This window comes from Bos indicus x Bos taurus, chromosome 22 (genome assembly GCF_003369695.1).
Source record: "Bos indicus x Bos taurus breed Angus x Brahman F1 hybrid chromosome 22, Bos_hybrid_MaternalHap_v2.0, whole genome shotgun sequence".
Lineage (NCBI taxonomy): Eukaryota > Metazoa > Chordata > Mammalia > Artiodactyla > Bovidae > Bos > Bos indicus x Bos taurus.
In genome coordinates, this window is record NC_040097.1 from 25,758,477 (window position 1) to 25,783,988 (window position 25,512).

The 25,512-nt window shown below is 49.4% G+C and overlaps 1 protein-coding gene across 2 annotated transcripts in view; it reads right to left on the minus strand.

Moving 5' to 3' along the window:
• The window catches only part of LRIG1 (leucine rich repeats and immunoglobulin like domains 1), a 115,232-nt gene that overhangs the window by 32,168 nt on the left and 57,552 nt on the right, over positions 1 to 25,512 (minus strand). For both annotated transcript variants that reach the window (XM_027522465.1, XM_027522464.1), the window contains exon 4: positions 1,111 to 1,248. In XM_027522465.1, the coding sequence (XP_027378266.1) occupies positions 1,111 to 1,248 (138 nt within the window). The remainder of the gene's footprint in view (positions 1 to 1,110; positions 1,249 to 25,512) is intronic.

Consider the following 25,512-nt stretch of genomic DNA (forward strand, 5'->3'; position numbering starts at 1 on the left):
GGGAAGGGAAGGAGGCATTCTTCGTCTCCATCCGGCAGAGGCCCAGTACAGGGCACGTGAGGATTCTTTGCAAACGGAGCTGGACTGTTTGTTCTTAACACTCCAGATTAAAGAACAGTCTGTGTGATGAAGATATACCGGCCAGCTTCTGCCAAAACACAGAGTCCCCCTACTTTCGTGCAGAGAGAGAGAAGGTCACTGCGAGGCGGTTCAGCAGGGGAGGTGTTTTTGTCCCAAGCAGGGTGGTGGTGGGTGGCCGGACCTCTTTAAGAAGCCCCACTGGGGGCTGAAGGATCGGCCACTCCATCAGCTGAAGGATCGGCCAAGGCCTCCCACTTCCACCTCGGGCACCCATATGCATCCTAAGAAAGAGACTGTTCGGCTCCTTGGGCGTCTTAAAAATCTGTGCGCCCGGCCTTGGTCTCTGAACTGATGGGTCACAATGACCCATAAACCAACCTCACAAACACCCTTAGAGTACTCAGTAGTAACCCAGGAGATGAGGGCTCGCATGTCATCTGAAGACGCCTTTAGCTGAGTTTTCAGTTTCTTCCCTAAAATACTATTTTCCTACCAACAAGCAGCAGGTTAACTAGGTTTTGCCTGTTTTTCTTCTGTCTGCCATCAGCGGGTGTGAGACAGGGCAGAACAGAAACAGACCAACGATCAGACAAAGAAGGTCGAGAGCACCCAGAGGATGGCTGAGCACTGGCTGGCTGAGTCTCTGCAGAGAGGCTGCCCTCTGCTGTCACTCACCCAACTGCTCCCAATCTTTTCTCTAAGCTCTCCTAGGGGGCAGCGCAGGGAAGGAGGAAGAAAACCGGCTCTGTGGTCCACACAGCCACGTGTTTTAGTGCGAGATGGTGCTCTGAGATGGTCCGTCTGTTAGGCTACTGAGCCTCTCCCCACGTCAGCTCCCTGGCCCACGAGTACAGTCAGAACAGCACCGCTGACGTAGACATGCCGGAAACAGGCTAACAGAGGACTGTGGACCTGGGGCCCCTGCCCGGCTGAGGGCACAGATGGGAGGCATGTGCCCGGCCCACGGACTCAGCCGGGCATCCACCAGCGTCCAGACCTGGGTGCTGCGGGCGGACCCGACGCACTTACAGCTCCGTGAGGGGCAGGCCGTGTGGGAAGCAGGTACTCCGGATCTCTGTGATGTTGTTGGCGCTGAGATCCAGCACGTGCAAGGAAAGGTAAGCCTTCAGCTGCCTCCCCTCCACGCTGCGAATCCTGTTGTGTTGCCTAAAACACACAAGGCAGGTGAATCCAACACGTCATTTTGCAAAGAAACTATTTTCCTCCACACTTGTAGACATTTTTTCCCCCTGCAGTTTCAGAGAATTATAAATGCTATGACACTCGCAAATGAGGTCTCCCATCCTTCTTTCCATCAGGTTATTACCTGCAGGCCGGAAGCTAGACAGACCATCAGATTCTTTGCCTGTGACAAGTTTGTCTGCCCAAGTTCTAAGCCAGGCTGCTCTCCCCAAGGACAGGAACATAGGGGTGATATTTTGGCCGTGTGGAGAGCAGCCTGGCATGACCAGAACTCAGAACTCACTAGTACACTTTCCCACAAAGGATGTGCCCCATGCAACCAGCCAGCTTTTGAGGCTGCTCGTGTCTAAAATCTTCAGAATCCAGGCCAACCCCATCACTCACAAGAATGTGGGCACCAGAGGCCAGCATCCAATTTACTCCAACTGAGCGCATCATTACACACTTCACATTTTACCGACACCTACCATGTACCAGGCGTGTCGACAGGCACAAGGGATTTAAAAAAAAAAAAAAAAGGGCAGAATCCTGCCAACCTAATAAGGGAAACGGGAATTCAGCGCTGTGTCTAACTGGAATCGAATGCCCTGCACCTCTGACCCCACCCTCTTGACAGCTCTGTTCCTCAAGTTTCCTCATCTGGAAGATGGGGCCACGTCTCCTTACTTTAGGGATATGGATGGTCCCGCCTGAACCACACTGCTGTGTTTGGCGGACATTCACATGTGTGTTCAGTGTTCACCTCCCTCCGAGACGTGTTTGTCCTTGGATCCTCTTTCTAACAAATACCACGGTTTCAATCACCCACCAACCAGTATTTACTAATCCGCAGAAATCCGACAAATGCTAACCAAGGCTGGAGGGAGCAGGCCAGCCCCCTTGTGCGTCTGGCCCTGCCTGGTGGATTCAAGCCGCCACAGCCCGGATCCTGGTATCCAGATATTTCAGACCCTGTGGAGCTGGGCGCTGTGCTTCTGGTCCCACGCGCTCACTGGGGCCAGCTTCTGAGTAAACAGTTTTGGGGGCTCCAGCCAATCCAAGCAGTCTTGAACACGACACAAGGGAGCCAGGCGTCGCTCACCAAGTGGCATCTTTTTTAAACAAACACTTGACCAGATCGGTTCCAACAGGCATAAACAAGGCCCTCTTTCCCAGAAGCTCTGGGCCTTCTCACTGATGCCTTTGTTTTCTTCCCATCTCTCCCAGGCCTTGAACCTGAAAACCCATTTACGAGGGTACAGCTCCCTTTACACATAGCAAAATCTCCCTGGAGTGAAAGGCCACTTTTTCTTCCATGCTCCCCCCACCAAACTACTTCCTTTGAGTTCTTTATTAAGTTGTTAATAAAGATAGTCTCTTCAGTTTTCTGACTTCCAAATAAAAAGGAAAAAAAAAAGAATAGAAAAGGAAACCTTTATTATGTAAAGTATGGGAAAAAAGAAGGAGAAATAAAGGGAACAGAGCTGAGCCCCATCCAGGAACTCTGAATGCAGTACCAGGGAGCCAGGAAAAAGAAGGCCTAAGGAAAGAAGAGGGGGGCGCCGCTGGCCCCAAGTCGCACAAAGGGGGACCAACCGTACACAGTCCAAGGGGCCACGGGACAGCTGCGGCCACCCCCAGTGCTCCCCCGCTCCGTCTTCCCTGTCTCTTTCATCCTACACCTTCTTTCTTCTTTCTCCTCTGTGTATTTATTCACTGAATCAAACACGATCTGGGCCCCGCTCTGTGCCAGGCCCGGGCTGGAGGAAGGATGCTGTGATGAAGACGGGTCTCTTTCACACGCTGGAAAGAGTTCCCTGGTGAGCAGAAGAGGCAGCCATGGAGATGGGGAACAACGGAGCGTGGGAGTGAGGATGGGTGAGATCTGCCAGGAGGAAGAGGGGAGCTGGGGTGGATTTTGCGGCGGGGCCAGCTCCGGGGTTGGGGGTTGTGGATGCAGGCAGGAGATGGGCAGGGCAGAAGCAGAGGCGGGGCCTCAAGAGCCTCTGAGGAGTAGGGTGTCTGTGTTCCAGGGGACCAGGCAAGAGGTGGTGGCAACAGAGACAGGGCCACAGGATCTGGACACCACAGAATGGTGATGCGCAATTTTCTAGTTCAGAAATATTAAGAAAACCAGGTGACTTGGTTTTCCTGGTGGCTCAGTGGTAAAGAATCTGCCTACAACACAGGAGATGTGACAGGAGCCATGGGTTCGATCCTTGGGTTAGGAAGATCCCCTGGAAAAGGAAATGGCAACCCAGTCCAGTATTTTAGCTTGGAAAATCCCATGGATAGAAGCCTGGTGGGTATAGTCCCCAGGGCCACAAAGAGTCAGACACAACTTAGCGAGTACAGAACAATAATGAGGTAACGGGCTACCCCTTCCATCTTTAGCCCTTTCCGACCTACTCTCAACTCAACATCCAGAGAAATCCTGTCAGGGCATCTCTCAAAATGGGAGAAAACATTCACAAACCATGTATCTGATAAGCAGAAAATAACCAGAACACACAGGAGCTACAACTCAGCGACCAACACACAAGAAACCCCAACAAGTCAAATAAAACATGGGTAAAGGCCTTGAAGAGACATTTCTCCAAAGATGATAAACAAATGACAAATGAGCACACAAAAAGATACTCAGCATCACTGTTCATTAGGTAAACTCAATGAGTTAGTGCCCCATACCTACAGCATGACCACTATTAAAGACCAAACAAAAACAGGAACAGTACGTGTGGGAGAGGGTGTGCAGAAGCTGGGATCCTGGTACTGTTGCTGCAGACAATGGTACAGTGGTTCTTCCACAAAGTAGGCACAGAATTACCAGCATGGGCCCCAGGAATCCTACTGGGTATACATCCAAAAGAAATGAAAGTGGACCGCACAGTGATCTGTACACCCAGGATCACAGCAGCATCATTCACAGCAGCCAACAGGTGAAGCAGCTCAGCCAATGGATGAGTGGACGGATGGACACGCCTGACAGGTGTACGGAGAGTGGACTGTTACTCGGCCTTAGAAGGAAGTTCTGACACTCATTACAGCATGGATGGATCCTGAGGACACTACAGTAAGTGGAAAACGCAGGTCACAAGAGACAAATACCTCATGATCCCACTTCCACGACGTGCCTAGAGCAGTCACATGCATTGAGACAGAAAGCGGGGTGGTGCTGGTTGCCAGGGGCTGGGGTTGGGGCATGGGGAATGGTTTAACAGGGGTGGAGTTTTCATTTTCCAAGATGGAGAAAGCTCTGGAGACTGGTTACACAACACGAGTGTACTTACCACTACTGAACTGTACACCTAAATGATTAAGATGGTAAATTATACATAATGTGTATATTACTACAGTTTACAAACAAAACAAAGAAAAAGAAAAATCAAAGCAATTCACAGGATGTATTTGGCTAAAACTCGAATAACAGCTCCGTGTCTCACTTAGGACTAAGTCCACACAACAGCCTCCAAGGCCCACGTGAGCTGCCACACACCTGCCTTGCTGCCTCACTTCCTACCCTTCCGCTTTGTACCCTGCCCAGAATGCTGGCCCTTGGACGCGGCAGGCAGGATCCTGCCTGAGGATCTTTGCAAATGCCTTTCCCACGGCTTGGAATGCTCTTCCCCCAGAGATTCGCAGGTCCCGTGCCTTCACTTCCTTTCCATCTTTGTTCACACGTCACCTTTTCAATGAGGTGGCCTGGGCAACATTCTCTAAAACTATAAGCCTCTGCCTCCTAATTTCTTTCCCTCACACACATACAAATACACGCACGCACACGCACACACACACACACACACTCATTCACACTTTCCACTTTTTTGCCTGCTTTATTTCTCATAATATTTCTATCATCTAATACTCCCAGTACTTTGTTAATTTCTAGTTTAACATCTTCTCTCTCCTCAGGATGTAGCTCCCTGAAGGGAGAGATGTTTGTCTGTTTTGACTACTACTGTGTCTCCAGCCACTAGGATAGTGTGAGGCACATAGTAGGTCCTCAGTAAATACTTGTTGAAGGAATCACAAAGAATGAACAATGACTTCATTCAGAAAGGCGGAACCTAGACACAGATTTGGGACTCACCTGAACACTTAAGTAGGTGGCACTAGAGGTAAAGAACCCACCTGACAACGCGGGAGACGAAAGTGACGTGGGTTCGACCTCTGGGTTGGAAAGAGCCTCTGGAGTAGGAAATGGTAACCCACTCCAGTGTTCTTGCCTGTAGAATCCTATGGACAGAAGAGCCTGGCAGGCTACTGTCCATAGCGTTGCAAAGAGTCAGACACAACTGAAGCAATTTAGCACAGCATTCCACAACATTTAAGTAGAAGAAAACCATGCAAGCAGATGAGTATAATCAAGAAACATGAAGGAAAGTTAGCCAATTGCTCTGTGGGAACTCTGCTCAGAGGCAAATGACCTAGCCCACAGTGACTTCAGAGCTTCTTGCACGTCATCTTCTCCCCCAGGTCTGGTCTCTCTGCTCTAGACTCTAGCCCAGTGCCCTGACCAAACTCTTCCCAAATTCCTCATGTTCAGAAAAGCTGACCCCACAGGTCGTCTCCCTTCTCTCACAGAGCAAGAATCACATCTTGTTGGATGTTTCTGTGGACCCCAGCAATTTCACCCAAGGCCAGCTGTTCTTCATGGGCTGGAACATGCCACGAGCAGAGCCCTGCCTGAGTTCGAATCCCCATTACACCACTTACAGGTGTGAACTGCTATAACGTGGGGTGTCAAGTTTCTATGCCCCTTGGGCTGACATGACCTGACATGAAGCAAGTTCTCAATAAATGAGTTCTTGTTTTTATTAGCCAAATCTGTATCCTCAGAGCCAGGATCAGTATCTAGTTTGTGGGAGGTGCTCTGGAAAGAGAAGGAATATGGTTTCCTATTTGTCTGCCACATTTCAATGCAAACAGGCTGGACCAATTCCTCTCTAGGGAGCAGAGAGCTGACTCAGAGATCTCACTCTTAGCTTCATGCACGACATGAGTCTGTTCCAGCTGGAGAGTATAAAAAACCCTGACACTGAGAGATGGGGCTCTTTGGGGCGCTGTGCTTCAAAATCCCAGACTGAAGCTTCTGCAGGACTCAGGGTGGGGGGCTAGAGATATGATGGGTCCCCAACAATCCCCTTTCTCACTCCTAGTAGCAAGTGGGCCTCAGGCCCACACCCCTGACCCAACTCACTAAACCGCCCCCTCGGGACACCCGCTCCAGACACCCATCCCTCTAGGTTAGAGCGAACAGCCAGCAGGCAGGGGAAGCCTCCCACGCTGCCTCAAGGGCTGTCCTACTTTTCTAAAACTCCGCATGTTTTTACTGCCATGTGTACTATGAGGGGCCCTATTAGTCCTTTAATGTAACTAACTGTCCAGTTTTCAAGAAGGCCCACAGTCATCATTATAACCTCTGAATCTTTGTCCAAGCTCTTCTTGACAACAGCCGACCAGTTACTGGACACCTGTAGGTCACAGGCCCTGGTGATGGCTCCATGAAACCACATGTGATCTCACAAGGAAGGTACTCTACTTCGCCATCATCTCTGCTTTACAGCTGAAAACATCGGGACTCTGCCTGCAGTCAGCCCAGCTGGGACACGAGAGGAGCCAGCATGCGAGCCCAGGGGATGAGGAAATGCCAGCCCGTCCAAGAGGCTCTCTAGGCGGAATTTTAAGTGCACCACCCCAGGGTCAATCAGCAAGCCTTCAGCTGAGCTTGGCTAGATGTGAATGCTGGCCGCCTCTCCCCAGGTCAGCAAAGACTCGGTCTGCGTCATCGGTCTCAACCCAGCCTGCTTTTTTGTACCAGCCTCCCAAAGGCCTGCGTGACCAATGAGTCTGCAGAGGGCGAGGGGAGCCAAGCTCAGCAAATAAGACAGAGGAAGCTCAAGTTCTTAAGGATACTCTGGATGGAAAGAAGAGAACAGTGCAGACAAGCTGCAAAGGGATGCCTTTAGGTTTACAAAGAGTGAGGAGAGGGGAGGGGGCAGTGCTATGCGAGGACTTCTAACTGGTGACAGGGACTTGGGGAGGGGGCGGGGGGGGCCGACCACGCCCCCTGCGGTCCATCCAGGGTTGGTCTCCCCCTTGGGCTGCCCTCTGGGGCACAGAAAACTTAATACGGCAGAAGTCTATTAAACCAACACCTGTTAAAGGCTTCACAAATAAAATCAGGCTTCAAAGGCAGCGAGCGGCAAGATAAGCTCTCTCCACTTGGCCATGTTCTCAGAGCTGATGTTAAATTAGACAGGAAAACAGACCGAGGCATTTGAAACCAACATTTAAAAGTTTTTATCGTAAGTGACTGTTCCAGTACAGTTGTGTAAACTGGGGTTTACAAGGTAGTCCTGTGAGTGGTGGGAAAGATCTCATGTCACAGATAACAGCCAGGAAAAAACGGCAAGGAGATCAAAGAAGGCAGGGTCAAGAGGGGTCAAATGGATTATTGCTGGTTGCTAAAATTATGCACCTACTGTCTACACCAGGGGTCAGCAATGTATTCTATAATGAGCCAGATTTTAAATATTTTAGGCTATTGGGGTCATTTGGTTTCTGTCATGACAACTCAACTCTGACACTGGGGTGTAAAAGTAGCCAATATGTAAACCAATGAGTGTGGTTGCGTTCCAATAAAACTTTATTTACAAAAACAAGCTGTGAGCCAGATTTGCCCCTCTGTAGTTTACTGACCTCTGGTCTACACTTCAGCAACTAGTTTGGGTTTCTAGGGGCAGGGACCCAGATTCTAATTCTAGCTCTGATTCTAATTCTGGCTTTAGAACTGTGCAAATCACTCTTTTTGGATCTGGTTTAATCACCTGCAAAATGAGGCTAAGTGCCTCACTGCAACAGAACCTACAGTGCTCCCTCCAGTGCCCAGGTCAGACTTCACTAATCGATGCCTTCCCCACTGATGCCTTCTCTACCCTTTCAAGAAGTGAAATGGAACCTAAGCTTACACCATTTATTATGCACCTCAGATGATGATCCAGGTTCCTGACAGGGGCCAGTGGAGCAGGCAGGCTGACAGTGTGATCTGAGAACAGATCCACACTTGCGCATCCTCACTCTTTTTAGTTCTTGCAGTGAGGCAAAAAGAAACACACTGAAGCTAGCCAACATAGCAGTCCTAACTCTAAGCAGGCATGCCCCAGGCTCTCCCAGACAAGTGTCGTGACTCACAGTGGTCAACTCCTGCAGTGATGACTATTACTAGAAATAGCATGTCTTGCATAGGGTTACCTTAAAATCATGCCTTTAATAATCAGCAAAATTCAAATTATAGCTCTCACCTCATTTGAACCTCTGGCTAAGAAACAGTTTCATACAATCTAGCCCGGAAATGGAGGGAAAAATGTAACACACCTGCACCATTCCCATCCCTGCCCCAGTCCATTCCCCAGAGTGCCCTTGGCAGACATGGTTAGTCAAACGCCACGCCCTGCAGCCTTGGAGCACCCACAGCACTTTGCACCTGGTCCATCACTGTGCTGCCCTGGAACTCTTCCTATGACTCTGCACCTAACCCCATGCCCCACCTGGAGCAGGTGCTCCAAGGTCTGATCACAATGAGGAGGATGAAGGTGCGCACAAGGTATTAATGATTTAGCACAAAACTCAGTGCCGGGCAAAGTAGCCCTGATGGCTACCTTGGGGGTCCAACTGAATTTCTGCAAGGGCTACAAGACATTCATCATTCAAGAACAAACAAGATCATGATTTCTCCTTTGTTGAAAAATATAAAAAATATTTTTCCTGTATTTTTTATCCTTTGTTGAAAAATATAAAAAATATGAAAACTATACAGCAGGCCATGTGTTGTGTGGGGGGGCTGTTCTGTTTGCAAATGCTTTTATTGAAATATCACAGGCATACTGAGAAGTGCACAAATGATCAACATAGAGTTCAATGCATTTTAGTAAAGGGTCTACACTCACATGACAGACACAGGACATTTTCAACATCCCAGCAGGCTTCCTCTTGTCATTTTCCTTGTCATTTATTCCTTTCCAAGGCAACTGTAAGTTCTATCACCTAAGATTAATTTTGCCTATTGCTGTGCTTCATCTACATGGAATTGTTCCATATTTACTCTTTTATATCTGGCTACTTTCGCTCCACATATGAGACCCATCCATGCTCTTGCCCAGCTGTGTCTCTTTGCAACCCCATGGATTGCAGCACACCAGGCCTCTCTGTCCCTCACCGTCTCCCAAAGTTGGTCTAAGTTCAAGTCCATTGCATTGGTGATGCCATCCAGCCATCTCATCCTCTGATGCCCTCTTCTCCTTCTGCCCTCAATTGTCCCTAGCATCAGGGACTTTTCCAATGAGTCAGCTGTTTGCATCAGATGAGCAAAATACTGGAGTTTCAGCTTCAGCATCAGTCCTTCCAAACAGTATTCAGGGCTGACTTCGCTTAAGATTGATAGATTTGCTCTCCTTGGTGTCCAAGTGACTCTCAGTAGTCTTCTCCAATACCACAGTTTGAAGGCATCAATTCTTCGACGCTCCGCCTTCTTTAGGGTCTGTCACAACCATACATGACCACTGGTAAGACCATATAGCCTTGACGGTATGGACCTTTGTTGGCAGAGTTGTCTCTGCTTTTCAGCATGCTATCTAGGACTGTCATAGCTTTCCTGCCAAGAAACAAACATCTTGTTTGTTGTTGCATTAGCAGGACTTTATTCTTTTTCATCATCATGTAGTACTTCTCTACAGCAATTTATTTTCCATTCTGCTGCTGATGATACTGAGTTGCTTTCAGTTTGGGTTACTGCAAAAACCACATTCAAGCACAGGAACGTGCCTTTTGCACGTATCTTTCGGTGCGTACTTGCCTGCAGGTCTAGCATGCATCAGCGTCTACGGTGGCGTTGCTACACATTTATGTTCAGCCTTTGCAGACACTGGTACATTCCTTTTAACCAAATCCCTCAGGGCTGAAATGAATCTGAAAAGTCATTTGATCCAAGTGCCATGTTTCATGCTGGCTCATTAAACCACATTCTGAGACACCACCACCCCGATGTGTCCCTTTCCCAGTACCCTTTCCCCATGTAAAGCATTAGGAATATAGCCTGGGACCACACAGCATAACAAAGCTCAATCTAATCTTGTTCAGGAGTCAAAGAGAGTAATTTTATTATAAGTAGGGGCTTAATGAGCACCAAAAAGGGGGGAAAAAAAGAGAATGAGCAATTCTAAGTCTCAAAATCGGCAAGAAAACTGTGAATATCCCCGTCATTGGGACCAATGCCCATAAGCATCTTGAAAATAAAGATAAAGAGATTTTTTAAACAACCCATGAATTCAGAACAGCTTTCCTCGGCCAACTTGAAGAAAAGTTTCTCTTCGCAGAATGACATTTAAAAGCATCACCCTCTCACTAGGCTGCTTTGCATTCATCATCTTAAAAATGAAAACTCAAACCATCTGTTTTATTGCATAAATTGATAATTTGCTTCAAGAAACCAGTGCCTTGTGAGAAGGGCCCAGCCTGGGTTATTTGCTGGACAGGAAATGAGACTCCGAAAAAGCAGGTCTCCTTCTGTCTCTTGCTCACTCCCTCTCCCCCCACCCGCTGCTGGTGAATCACCAGTTCCCTGGGGAATTTTGGCGCGATTCTCAGCCTGGCTGCAGATGACGTTCCGGATCTGTTTATTCAGGTGGAGATCGGATAAAAAACAAGAGCGGTCCAGTGGCGGGATAAACAGCCTCCGCCAGGCGGGGTCAGCCACTCTGAAAGGCAGGACTGGCCTGTGTCAACCGACCTTCTGACCTGTTCACTTCCTTCAGGGTCACTTTCCCCTTGGGATCTTCAGCAGACTGTTTCAATGAACTCTGTGTGAAGGGGATCGGAGGTCCCCAGGCACCTTGATGCACCAGATCGTGCTTGGTTCTCCCACCCACCAGCTTATTCACATGGAGCTGGAAGCCCAGCATCTGGAATGAAGCAACTTAGGCACAGTCAAGGGTCGGCCACTACAGTTCTGTGGAGTCAAAAGCAACCCAAGTCACGAAGGACTGCAAGTTGTCGGGATCTAATCCAAACTACAAGCACAGGACAAAAACAAAACCTCCTGAGGAAACGTACATTGCTGAGTGGGAGAAGCTAATCAGAAAACGCAATCTACTGTATGATTCCAAATCCATGACATTCTGGAAAAGGCAAAACTAGGGACAGTAGAAAGACTAGTGGTTGCTAGGGGGTTGGGAGGAGAGAAGAATGACTAGGTGAGGCACATGGGATGTTTGGGGCAAGGAAACTACTCAGTTTGATACTGTGATGGTGAATACACACCACAAGACATCTGCAGAGCCCACAGAATGTACGACACAAACAGTGAACCCTCGTGAAAACTGTAGGTTTAGTTAACAATAGTGTAATACTGGCCCATCAATGATAACGAAGCACCACACTAATGCAATATGTAAACAACAGTGAAAACCAGAGAGGGGGCAGGGTTGATAAGGGCTGTCTCTGTATTTTCTGCTCCATTTTCCTGTAAACCTACAACTGCTCTAGAACTCTATTAATTATAAACAGAACAAAACAAAACTTCCTAAGGTATTAAGTAGTCCCAAGATCATCACACCATTAGAATGTAAGCTACACAAGGGCTGGGATTTAGTGACCTAGGACCACGTGGAGGACATAAAAGACAATCAATATCTGGTGAAGACTCACAAGCTTAGAGAACAAGCTTCTGGTTACTGGGGGAGGGCGGCAGGGAAGGACAGGGTGGGAGTCTGGGATTGACAGGTACACACTGCTCTATTTAAAACAGATAACCAACAAGGCCCTACTGTACGGCACAGGGAACTCTGCTCTATGTTATGTAATAATCTAAATGGGAAAAGAATCTGAAGAAGAATGCATATATGTATCTGTATATGAATCACTCTGCTGTAACTGAATCACTCTGCTGTACATCTGAAACATGTTTTTCAACTAGCTCCAATATAAAGTAAAATTTTTATAAATCTGTTGAATAAACGAATGACTTACAACTTTAGTTCAGTCTCCTATATCTGCTATCACATTTATGAACAAGGGAATGTTAATCAGGAAAAAAAAAAAAAACTACTCTGAGGCAAAATCCACTATTCAATTAAAATTTTTTTATGGAAAAATGTGAGAGGTGTAAGGTAGAATCAACTTTTTAGTTGGGAAGCTAATTGATAACCTTAGAAGAAAATGTCAAATACCATGGACTTTCAGGTTGACTGTATGAATCTATCTTCCAAGTTCAAACTGACCTTGAATATTCACTGATCAGCTGGGGTTGGTGGAGACGATGCCTCTACTTGTCATGAAGTAGCCAACAGACCCCCGCCCCACCTTCCAACAGCAGGGAGGGCAGCTTGGCCCTAACCAGCATCTCTATCACTGCCACACGTATCTTTCCCAACTGCTGCCTTGGCTACAGTGAAAAAGGAGGAGGAGAAATTCCAGCCGGGAGTTCCAACCCAACAAGCTGACCTGAGGACGCCTTTTGGGCCACATCTGGACTGTGCTCCCCTGGGAGATGGCTGAGCCATTTTACTGGCAGGCACTTCTAAGGGCTGGCTGGGGACTTGGTTCTGTGACCACAGGGAGGTAACCTGCCCTGGATCTGGGCAGCGCAGGGCAGCACAAAGCTGGGCCAGGACATGAAAAAGTCAGGAACAGAGAGCCACTCCACCTGAACTCCCACCCACAGAGAGGCATTCCGGATCAGAAATGCCCAGAGAGCTTCTCTCTTCTGGTCAAAGCTGACATGGCCCCTCTTGACTTTATCTTCCCCTCTAGGTGAGTTGATCAAGCCCCTTATTTTTTTCCCTCCTTTTCTCCCCTTGCCCTGGCAGCCTGCTCCCTGCACACCCCACCACACAGGTGTGATCCTCTGCATCTCAATGGGGAGGGGCCTGGCTGTCAGGCCAAGTCACATGGAGCCACACACCCCAATATCAGTCGGGGGCCCATCAGTGCTGCATGGCTGAAGGCTGAACTGGACTTGCCAAGTTTCTCATTATATTTTTCAAGGAGGCTCCACAGGGCAAGCCTAACCACAAGTTAGAGGCACAGACTCTTCTAGATTCGAGGGGCTAGGCTACCATTCCTGGCAAAGAAAGGTGGGAAAGATGGAGAGAAGGCAGTGATCAGAACCCAGGAGGTCAGAGCATCCATGAACGCCAGGCTCAAACAAGCGGTGCCCACACAACCCCCCTGGAGGATGTGAAGACGCTGCGGTGGGTACTTTTATAACTGATGGCTCCCCAGCACGAGAGATGGGTGAGCCGGCTCCCTGCTGGGTGACACAATTGAGCTGCTGGGTTGCACAGAGCAAGCACCCCTCCCCAGGGTCCATTAATGCTGGTCTGCAGTTGGTGGGGTTGGGGGAGCACAGGGGGTCGCTCAGGGATCTGAGACCAAGAGGTTGTGTCAATAGCTCCTCGTAGCGGTGGTGGTTTTTCCTTCTCATCCACCTCACCAGTCAAGACTTGAGAAAACGTAACCACTGCAGAGGAACAACATGGAGGCCTCACTCAACATTTCCAAAGGAAACCTAACCTCGCTCCTCTCCAGGCTGGGCTCCCATTGCAGCCTCGGCCACCAGGCTGCCCAAACGACTCAGGCGCTCAGAAGACTGCATGCCACCTGCCAAAGCAAAGGGCAGGACACGGAGCTGACTGGCCACTGAGCCACTGAGGAGGCACACACTTCATTCTCAGGAGATACAGGAGCTGGACGAGGACTAACACATCTAGGGTTCCATTCTTGCTCACCAGGAATCAGGCTCTGGTTCAGCTCATTCAGTCTTCATGACAACCCGAGAGGTGGACCCTGTTACTGTTCCCATTTCACAGAAGGGGGTGATGAGGTGTAGGAAGGCTAACTAGCAGGAAGCAGTCAGTGGGACTGAGCCCAACACGACTCCTCATGCCACCCTCCTACCTGCGTGTGGAGCCGCCTTGTTAACAGAAATGGGGCGAACGACCCTGGGGAAGTAGGCTTCTCTGGACAGGACCCTGTGCCTCCCCATCTTCCCAGCATCCATCAGGGCAACCCCTGATCCTGTGATTCCTAAGGAGGCAGGACCTGACTAAACATGGAGGAAATGCACATTCTGCCACTACCCCACCGTCCCTCTCACACTCATACACACACACACCCCCCAGACCCTCAAGCCACAGTACATCAGCACACAGTTGCTGCAGGGCCCCGCCAGACCTTTCTATTTATGTTCAAGATGACGAGTGCAGGCCCTAAATAGGAGTGTCAAAAGCGGTTCTTCCATCCTCAGGCAGTCAGTATCACAAGACAGAACTGGGTATTTTTCAAGGAGCAGAAGAGACTTGCACAGCCCCTGCTCCACCCTCCAGAGAGGGTGCACTGTGGCTCTGGGGTCCCCCAGCTAACAGCCCGCAAGTCCAGCTGCCCTCTGGCTCCGGGCCATGCTGCTCCCTGGAGACGGCCCGTGGCTACGAGGACAGGGACGGGCCTGTGGTTGCTGGGGTGCTCCTGAGACTCCCCGCCTCTGTTGGCTACTGCCAGCTGTCCAAGGGCTTGCCTGCCAGCACCCCAGCAGCTCTGCAGCTCCAGCCGCGGAGGAAGCTGCTTCAGCACTTGGCTGTGGCCTCTAAGCTGAGACCCTCCCGCCTCCAGAGAGTGACACCACTGATGGGTCTTTACAAATAAAGCCGGGCCTGCTTCCTGCCCCATCTGGAAGACGTCTGATCTCCCGATCATATGATTTAGTATATCTCTTACCACGCAATTTCCCAAGCCTTCAGCATGCGACCTGACTGCACTCTGGGAGGGTGGAGGATGTGCATGGGCGGGATTAAGGAGTCCGCTTCTAAAACAGTCCTCCTTACCCACACTAGGGGTCAAGACTCACTACATCAGAGTGGCACTGGCCTCAGCGCCTCACCCCCTCTGGGCTCCCACTCTTGCTCTGTTCCTTTCATGAAACCACAAGCTGCAATTTTCTCCTATGCTTCAGGTTTTAAAATATGTATCGTCATGAACCACAATGTCAAATGTAAACTAAAGATTTTTTAGAAAAAACATAGGAGAAATCTGTATTTTGGGATCTCAAGCTAGACCAACTTTTCAGATTTAATACTACAAGCACAATTCATAAACTAAAAAATTGACACACTATAATTCTACCAGAATTGAAAATACTTGCTCCGGGAAAGATCCTGTTAAAGATGAAAAGGCAAACTACAGACTAGGAGAAAATATTTTCAAACAACACATCCAACAAAGAGCTATTATCTAGAATATATACAAGACTCTCAAAACTCAATGGCAAAAAACCCCAAACAATCCAATTAGAAAATGGGCAAAAGAAATGAACAGATATTACTCAAAAAAGAATACACAGATGGCAAATAAATACATGAGATGATGTGCAGCATCATCAGCCATTAGGGAAATGTAAATTAAAACCACCAGGAAATATCAATACATACCTTGCGAATGGCTAAAATAAAAAATACTCGCAATGTCAAATGCTAGCCATGCTGTGGAGAACCAACTCGTTCACTGCTGGCAGGAATGTAAGACAGTGTAGCCATGCTGAAAAAGTTTGGCACTTCCTTAAAAAATCTAAACATACAAGTATCATACAATGCAGCAAATATCCCCTAGGGCATTTCTCCCATAGAACGGAAATTTATGCTCACACAAAAATGCTCAAAGCCACTTTATTCTTATTAGGCCAAATCTGCAAACACCCCAGATGTCCCTCAGAAGGTGCACAGCTAAGCCAAGTACAGTCCCTTCACACTGCTGATACTACTCAGCAGTAATAAGGAACCAGCTACTGATATACACCGTAACAAGCTAGATGCACCTCCAGAGAATTATATTGATTGAAAAAAAAGCCAATCTCCAAAGGTGAGATGTTGTATGAAGCTATTTATATCTATTCAGTTCAGTCGCTCAGTCGTGTCCGACTCTGCGACTCCTTCGACTGCAGCACACCAGGCTTCCCTGTCCATCACCAACTCCCGGAGCCTACTTAAACTCATGTCTATTGAGTCGGTGATGCCATCCAACCATCTCATTCTCTGTTGTCCCCTTCTCCTCCTGCCTTCAATCTTTCCCAGCATCAGGGTCTTTTCCCATGAGTCAGTTCTTTGCATCAGGTGGCCAAAGTATTGGAGTTTCAGCTTCAGCATCAGTCCTTCCAATGAATACTCAGGACTGATTTCCTCTAGGATGGACTGGTTGGATCTTCTTGCAGTCCAAGGGACTCTCAACAGTTTTCTCCAACACCACAGTTCAAAAGCATCAATTCTCAGCGCTCAGCTTTCTTTATAGTTCAACTCTCAAATCCATACACAACTACTGGAAAAACCATAGCTTTGACTAGACGGACCTTTGTTGGCAAAGTAATGTCTCTGCTTTTTAATATGCTATGTTGGTTGGTCATAGCTTTTCTTCCAAGGAGCAAGTGTCTTTTAATCTCATGGCTGCAGTCACCATCTGCAGTGATTTTTGAGCCCCCCAAAATAAAGTCTGTCACTGTTTCCATTGCTTCCCTATCTACTTATATCACATTCCTTAAATGAAAAATTATATACATGGAGAACAGATTAGAGATTGCCAAAGGTATGGGGCAGGAAAAAGTTGATGTGGGTATAAAAAGACAGCACAACACACCTTGTGGGGATGGAAATGTTCTTTAAGTTGGCTGTATTGAAGTCAATATCTTGTATGTATGAACTTCTTCAAGCAGTGGTCACTGGGGGGAACTGTGTTAAGGGCATACAAGGATCTTTCAACATTATTTTTTACAATAGCATGAGAATCCACAATGAACTCGAAATAAAAAGATTAATTTAAACGTCAAAAAACATGGAAAACCAGTGGAATCAGAAACTCTGGTGAAATTCATGGTGGAATCAAGACAGCCAACCTGCTACCGCATTTGGTTTCCAGCTGAAATCTATCCACTATGACTCAGTTCCAAGGGCCAAGCACCCAATACTGCCAGACTCTGGGAAATTTTCGATACCTAGGGATAAGCTTTATATAAATTGTTTAATTACTTTCCACTGATTAGGAAGGAATTGTGGGGTGGGGGGATGGGGTAGTTTGGACTCAGTGAGAAATGTGTAGCTGACAAAGGTGGCTGGGAAGAACACTGCCTTCTGTCTGGTGTATCAGGAGTTACAGCTCAGTTCAGTGTCTTGTAATTGGGCCAAGATCCAGCACTTTGTGGCCAAGCAGGAGGGCCTGCTGGGAGTTGACTAAGATGGTGGTGGACACAGGTCAGGCCTGCCCTGCCAGACACAAGGTTCTCAGAACACCATCCCCGGAACACCAGCCTAAAAGGCTCTGGAAGGGCTGCATATATTCCTCCCTTGTCAGTCCTGGCAGATTCCCAAAGCAGGTCCAGGAAAGGTACCCTCTCATTCTGCTCAATTCTGCATTTGCTAAACTTTTGTGACTGCAAGACCACCTTCTTCATGAAGCAACTCTTAGAATAAGGGCTCATTTCGTGTGGGAGATACCACACTGCACCCCCTCATTATTAAAGGCTCTACATATCCTGGGGTAAAGGAGGCTGCTGACCTTTAGCTCTGGGTTTCCTGAACTTCCTGACTGCTGCTGCTGCTAAGTCGCTTCAGTCGTGTCTGACTCTGTGCAACCCCAGAAACAGCAGCCCACCAGGCTGCCCCGTCCCTGGGATTCTCCAGGCAAGAACACTGGACTGGGCTGCCATTTCCTTCTCCAATGCATGAAAGTGAAAAGTGGAAGTGAAGTCACCCAGTTGTGTCCGACTCCTAGCGACTGCATGGACTGCAGCCTACCAGGCTCCTCCATCCATGGGATTTGCCAGGCAAGAGTACCCAGTGAGTGGGGTGCCACTGCCTTCTCCGGAACTTCCTGACTACAGAGTAGTAACTGGGTCAGGATGGACGCACTGAGGGGTCTGCAGGGATTCTCCGCCTTCACTGTGACAGAACCTTTTCCCTAATCATCATTTGACCCTCACGGGTGAGTGGAGACCAGGACAGCCCTTCTCCTGACACACCCTCCAGGGTAAGGGTAATTTCATGTCTAAACAACCGAGGTTTCCAAAGCTACTACTAGAAAAGAGGAGGGTAAGTATTCACACATAGACAATGGGACCCCTGGGCCCATACACCTCCCCAAAGCCATGCTGATTTTTACAGGGTAATTTCAACTATTTTCCCTCCTATAACATTTGCTCAGATTTTCAAGAAATCAATGAAAACGCATCCTCTTTCCTAGCTGAAAAGACCAGGACTTCTAGGCAGTCCCCAAAGACCATTTCTGTTATTACTTGTCTCAAATGTGTCCCTTCACCTGGACGATAAATTTCTAAAACTCACCAATATCTGCCCTAAGCTTCATACTCACTTATTCTTGGACTAAACCATTCATTTAGTCCTCAGTTTATTTATGCAGTCAAGTGTGTATGGGGTGCTTATAAGTGCAGCTGCTGTAAGAAAAAGGTAAACTTGATCGCAGTATAGCCGACCCCCTTCTCCCTGGAGTCGAGGAGTCAGAGAAAGACGGAGGTGATGGATGCATCAACATACGGGGACACAGTGCTGTTAGGGGGAGGCTGAGGCTTGGTCACCAGACCAAGGTGACAACATGAACGAGGCCTGGAAGCAGAGCCCTGGGGTGTGAGGGCTCCCACCATGAGCAATGTGATGTAAAGTTCGAGGCGGGAAGTGGGGAGAAGCCAGGAAGAAAAGGAACTGGGGCCAACTCTGAAAGAGCGGAGAATTTACCCCACAGGTGATGGCGAAGCTACAAAGGGTCCATCCTTCATTTCCTCATCAAACACTGACTGGGGGGCCACCGAGAGGCAGGCACCCCACTGGGTGGTAGGTGTGACGTGCAGCGTGATGAAGAATGGGGAGAAAGAGAAAGGCCAAACCCTGACCCCACTGGAGCCTAGGCCATGAGGACCCCTTCAGAGCTGGGGAGCGTGTCTTAGGTTTGGTGGTGACCAGGAAGCATGTGAACCCTGTACCATCTCAGCAGCTTCTTAACAGGGGTATGCAGTTGGCCCACGAGACAGAACTCAAGCATCTGAGCCTCTGTGAGGAACCCAGGGTTCCACAGCTAGTGGGTCACCCACATCAGAAGTTCTCTAGTTTGCTCTAGAGAATACACAGCCCAGGTGCCACCTGGGGCCTGTGGGAGAGGAAGAAGCCATGCATATCCTTAACCCTGGCTAAGTGTGGCTGGTATGGAACCAGGACCTTTCTCACAGCTGAGGGAACAAAGACCGAAAAGGAAACGCAGCTTGTGAAAGGCCCTGTAGCGGTGTCTCGGGAAGAGGCAGGGCTGGAAGCTGAGCGGGAGGCCACGCTCATTGGAGATGTGCTTCTGCCCGTTCCCACTATGCTGGGAATGGCTTGCATTCTGAATTCAAGAGGTAGGAAGTGCCTTGTTGGGTGACAGCCTGACAAAAGGACAGAACGGGGGGTTTTCCTGACAGCAGAAGAGTCGCCCCAACAGCCCACGTCCAGTTGGAGGTGAACAGACACTGGCAACAGCAGTCTCTGCTCAAATGCCCATAAAGGAGCAGCCGCAGGAGGGGCAGGCAGGGTCTCTGTCAACGTGCTGTGTGTCTTCTCTTCACCGTGACCATGGGGCCACCGAGAGAGGGACAGTACGGACTGTGGCGGCACCAGGAAATGGCTCTGATGGTACCCATGAAGCACAGCACTTTGTTTTCTGAATCCATCTCCTGGGAAAATTTCCTGAGCCTTCCAGGAGCTGGGATTCTTTTTCAGGGAACAGGGGAAAGTGAAGACAAGCGTGAGACTCTTACTTGGAACCACATAATTGCTGGAGCATCCCCAAATCAGGGTTCTTGTTAACACACACTAGAGAACGAGGGGGAGGGGGAAGAGCCTCGAGTGGTGAAAGGGTTTATCGTAGCTGTCGGCAAGGCCAGGAGGAGGGGGTCCCCTGGAAGGGCCAGTCCTCACGCTGTCTCTTAAAACCAAACAACAATTATGGGGCAGAAAAACTTCACCCTGCACGCTGATAACCACTGCTTTTCCATATGCAAAGAAGAATGACACTTGGAGAAAATGTCACATTCCCAACAAGTCCAAGGGAAACTTCCCCTCTTATTTCCAAAATTCTAGTTACTCTCTGTGACCTGTTGAAGGGGCCAATTCCAAACACAACCCTCACAGAATACCAATGAATAATTATCCACAGTGAATGTCAGGACCAGAAATCTGCTGTATTACAGTACAGCTTTTCGGTGGAATCGGAGGAAACATTCACTGCCTGTATCTTATGTTTACGTATTATTTTTTTTCCCCCCAATTAAGAGTACAGTCCAGTGACTTCCCTGGGTGGTCCAGTGGTTAAGAGCTCACGGTCCAACGCAGAAGGTGCAGGTTTGATCCCTTATCGGGAGCTTAGATGCGTATTGTGTGGCCAAAAAACATTAAACACAAAACAGAAGCAATACTGTAACAAACTCAATAAAGATTTTAAAATGGTCCACATTAAAAAAAAATTAAAGTCTTACTTTCAGAATTATAAAGAAAAAGATTTATAAAGTCTGATGTAAGTTTTGCCTATTGTTTTATTATAAAGAGATTTCCTGCCCCCCACTGACACCACTATCGTAATGGGGCTTCTCTGATTTATAAGCAGAATCCAAATGAGAGATGGGTCATCTGGCTTTCAGGAGGTAAAAATAAATAAACAAATAATTCAGATTAAGTGGCAAACCCACAGTCAAGTTCTGTGATCCCCATGAGCTGGTCCTGCCTCACCAGGCCAACCAGGCTGTCCCACACACCACGAGGCCAAAGCATCTCCTACTCATTTTAAAGGGCTAACCCTGTAGTAGAAACTGTTAGTTGCTGAGTCGTGTCTGACTCTCTGCTACTCCGTGCACTGTAGGCTCCTCTGTCCATGGAATTCTCTAGGCAAAAACATTGCAATGGGTTGCCATTTCCTTCTCTAGGGGATCTTCCTGACCCAGGGATCAAATCTGGGTCTCCTGCATTTCAGGCTGATTCTTTACAATCTAAGTCACCAGGGAAGCCCAACTTTGCAGTATCTTTCCATTGAATCAGTGGTGAAAGAGGTAACTAAAACCTCTAACAGGGACTCCAGAACCATAAGTACTAAATTAAAAGACAGCCTTCTTATTTATTTTTCCACCGACTGGAAAGAAAAAGAAAAAAAGGAAGAAGAAGGTGTGAAGGTGAGGAAGGCAGGGGAGCCTACAGATTTTAAGTGACAGGCATCAGGGGGAGAGAGAGACAAAACCCTGAACTTGCAATTAGCCAGCTGTGACTCATTAATTTTACCTGCACGTGGAAAGGACCTGGAAAGGAACTTTAAAAAAAACCCCAAACACTAACAAACCCCCAGCCCCGAAGTCCCAAGGTTTTCCTTTAACCTGCCCTGGGATGCAGCCTGGGCATCCAGGCTTGTTCAAGTTCCTGCGGTCTTCCTACTGTGCAGTGCAGGATGCGAGACGCTGTGGGGGACGCCTGCACAGCTCTACTGCTGTTGCACCTCTGCCTGGTGATGAGAAAAGAGAAGGGAAACCAACTCTCCCGGCGCATGCAACGGTTCCCACGGCAGGAATTAATATAGGAGAAAGCTAATCATCACATACATATATACACACACACACACGCACACAAGGATGGAGGTTAACAAGCCACAGCGGGGAACGGCAAGTAGAGTCTGTTTTCAGGGAAGTGACGAGCCTCTGCCTCTGCTTCTAACACCAACCTCCTGGCTTGGTGTGGAGAACACCAACCTCCTTTGGCACACAGACACCAAAGCAAGGCCAGCTCCATCCACGCCTTCCGTCTGACGCACCTCCGCTAGACATCAGAGCCTGCGCTGAGACACGTAGTGTTTAGTGAGTCCCCACGGCTCGGTGTACTGGCAGGCATCATCGCATGAGTGAGCAAAGCAAGGCTCAGAGGTGATGGACACAGCGCTCTCTAAACCAGGCTCCACAAGGCCCTCGTGACACAGGAGGCGCCGTGAGGTGAGGACCCTTGGCACCTCCCTCTCCCCAGACTCCTAGGGAAGGAGCCCATTCTTTACAAACTGATTCCAGCAGCCCGCCTCTCACAGCCCTCCCCACTGAAGAGAAGCTTCTTTGCCTCCAAAGAGACTACAGCCATGCAGCCGAGCAGAGACCAGTGGCCCCCAGAGAGGGCACTCCGGGAGTGCCACCTGGCTGCGCCCTGCAGCCCTGCCACCCTGGGCACAGATTTCCTGCTCCTGTTGAAGGGGTGGGGAGAAAGAACCACACGTTGGCACCTTTATCTCAGCTGTTTGCGTCTGAAAGGCTTCCAGGAAGTGAGGAACTGTGGAGGAATTTGCCTTGAAGTGATGTGTCGGAGAGCAGAGGGCCACTGTCTGAGGAGCTGCTGGCACAACTGAACAGGCCTGGGGGCTGCAGAGGCCTGACAGCAGGGCGAGTCCCCCGCCTGCGCCCTAACAGGATGGGCTCAGAGCAGCTCAGACACCAGACTCTGAGGGCGACTTGGGGTGAAGGGCCAGTCAGGCTGATCTTCAAGAGGACTTCCTGTCACTCTGCATCTGTTGATGAAAATCATACTGAGGGCGTCTCAGCGTTCAGAGGCGGGAATACGACCTGAAGAGACATCCCCTTCATGGGGCACAGCCTCTCATCCACACCCGAGAGCCACATCGGAGCCTTGTGGCTACAGACCAGAGAAATTCCCCTCCTAACACAATTTGAAATGTCAGCACATGAAATGACAAGACCCTCCCAGGTTCCGAGACCACACATTTCTCCCTACAGAGTGAGCACGAAGCCCAGAGGTGCACAGAAATGAGATCAAGACTCACCTCTGCCACTTTCTGTGTGACCTCAGGCAAACGTCTTGCCCTCTCTGTGCCTCAGGCCTGTCATCTGTAAAAAGTGCTTAACAACAGACCCTGTGCCTCCTAGGCCTGCAGGGGCAACACAATGAGATGAGGCCTGGGCACAGACACACAGCAATGCCTGCCGATATCTGTGACTACACAGAGACTGTCAGTTTTCTGTCTCAAGAGGCTGAACCATCATGAGTCTGGGGATGCTCTGAGCATTTCTGAACTACAAAACCGGACAGTTTCGTACGACTCAGCTTAAATACACTGGGTAAACTGGCCCGTCTTCGAAACCCCTGCCTTTAAACAGGCAGGGGGAGTCTAATATTCCGTCTGCATGGCCCAACAATGACAGGCCTCGTGAAGGAAGGCCCGGCATAAATGCAAACACATTTCTTCCACTTGGGCTGTAAAAGCCGAAAATGGCTCCCAGGTGTGAGCCGACACAATCGGCCCAGTCTGCTTTGCAAGGTCACCATGGGGGTCAAAGTCGAGCCGGCCATTTTCGGATTAGGTGCACACGCTGGCAAGCCTTCCCTGGGGTAAGTGGATTACAGAAGCCACCTGCAGGAAGTGGGCGCGGGGGAGGAGGGGGAGGAAACAGGCCGGCTGGAAGGAGGCTGTGGACATGGGCGGGGGCCAGCTCCTCTCACACGGGAGATTGTGCAATGGACCACGCAGCTCCCCGTCCCTTCCCGGTGCTGCCGGGTCAGCAACCACTTCCCTCCAAGACCATCCACACTGCACCCGCACTCCATTCCCACTGGATCTGGGACTCTATTTAAAGCTTACATGGTCATCAGAAAAAATGAGACCGCGAGGAGGGAGGAAAGAGCCAGACACACCATGAAGGCCAACTCTGGCCAACAGACCCTAAGCTACTGAGTTCCCAAAAAAAGGCAGTGTCTTCTGTGACCAAGTTCCTACTCCATGGGCTCGCCCCTTCCTCCGTTCCCCAGACCCCACAGCTGGAGTTTGCTTCACTTTCTCAGCAAATGATATGCAGATGGACTGCTCATCCGGCTGCCTCGCCACCCCCACTCTCAAAGAGAGAGAGAGAAGAAAAAAAAATAAGTAAAGAAAAAAGAAGGAAAACGACAAGTCAGGGCTGTGTGTCATTTGGCAGGCTTGCCTCAGAGGCCTCGACGGCTCCTTTCCCAGTGAAAGGCTCCCAGAGACGCCGGGCGAGAGGCGATCCACACTACAGAATCCAGGGGAAGCTTATAAGGACAGAGAGCTGCTTTGTCAACTGGGTGTTTAACTTTCTGTTTTGAGGCCCACTGGTCATGGGCCTCTGCCTGCTGACAGAAGAAAGAGTGGGGAGCGGGGAGCAAACTCCCCTTAACATGAAACCATCCATGTCTTATGAACACTTCTCCCATTGCTCCTCCAAGTGGCCAGCGTGCTGGCTGAGCACCGTGCTGCCCCATCCTGAGGCCCATAACCAACGTTCCCATACAGGGGCCAAGAAAGGGGATCCACAGAAGGTCACTGCATCTGGGAATCTTCCTTGTCTTGTAGCCCATCAGTGACGGTGGTGAGAAGCCCCTGAGACACTCCCCAGGCCTTGACTGTGTATGGCAACTGCCGGTTTACTCATCTTTCTCTGCAGCAAGACTGAGTCCCTCGAGGGCAGGGGCTCCAGTGTGCAGCCCTGGGCTCCACGTGGGGCACACGCTGGCACCCCTCTCCTCGGCCTTGCACATGGAACCTGGGCCCTGACATTCACTTCCTCCGCTTTCCTTTCAGTTCTTGTACCCACTGACAGCCTGGACGACAGCCTCCCTGGGGCAGAAGGCCGGGAAAACGAGAGTCGAGGACTGGGGTCACAGACAATTTGGGAGTGGACAACTCGGGTGGGAGGAAGGTGTGGGCCCCACGTTCTGATCCCCCATCAGGGCTGACAGCGCTGCTGTGCTTGTCTTTCAGGTGTTCCTTTTAACTTCCGCCTGGCACAGGGCAGCACCACTCAAGTCTTAGTCGAGGGCAAAGTTTCATCTGATAACAGTGACTGATAATCTGCAGAAAGGTAAGTGGTACTAACAGCAGCTCCCGGCCCGGGCCCTCCTGCCCAGGGACGCAGGCTATAAGGAGGGCTGCAACACTCTTCACTGAGGTGGTAGGTAGGAGCAGGTCTCTTGCCAGGAGAGGGTGCTTGCTGAGCGGCTCCCTGCCTCCCAGGAACTTGTGAAGGTCTGATGGGGAGACCTGTGTGATCACTGTCAACAGGCAGAGCTGTGCTGCCCACGGCTGCTTGCTGTCCACTGCTCTTAGCACTTTCCTCAGAAATAAATACCTTGCCCCACCGTCCCAAATAAATGCCTGTGCCCACACTGGTGACATGGGGAA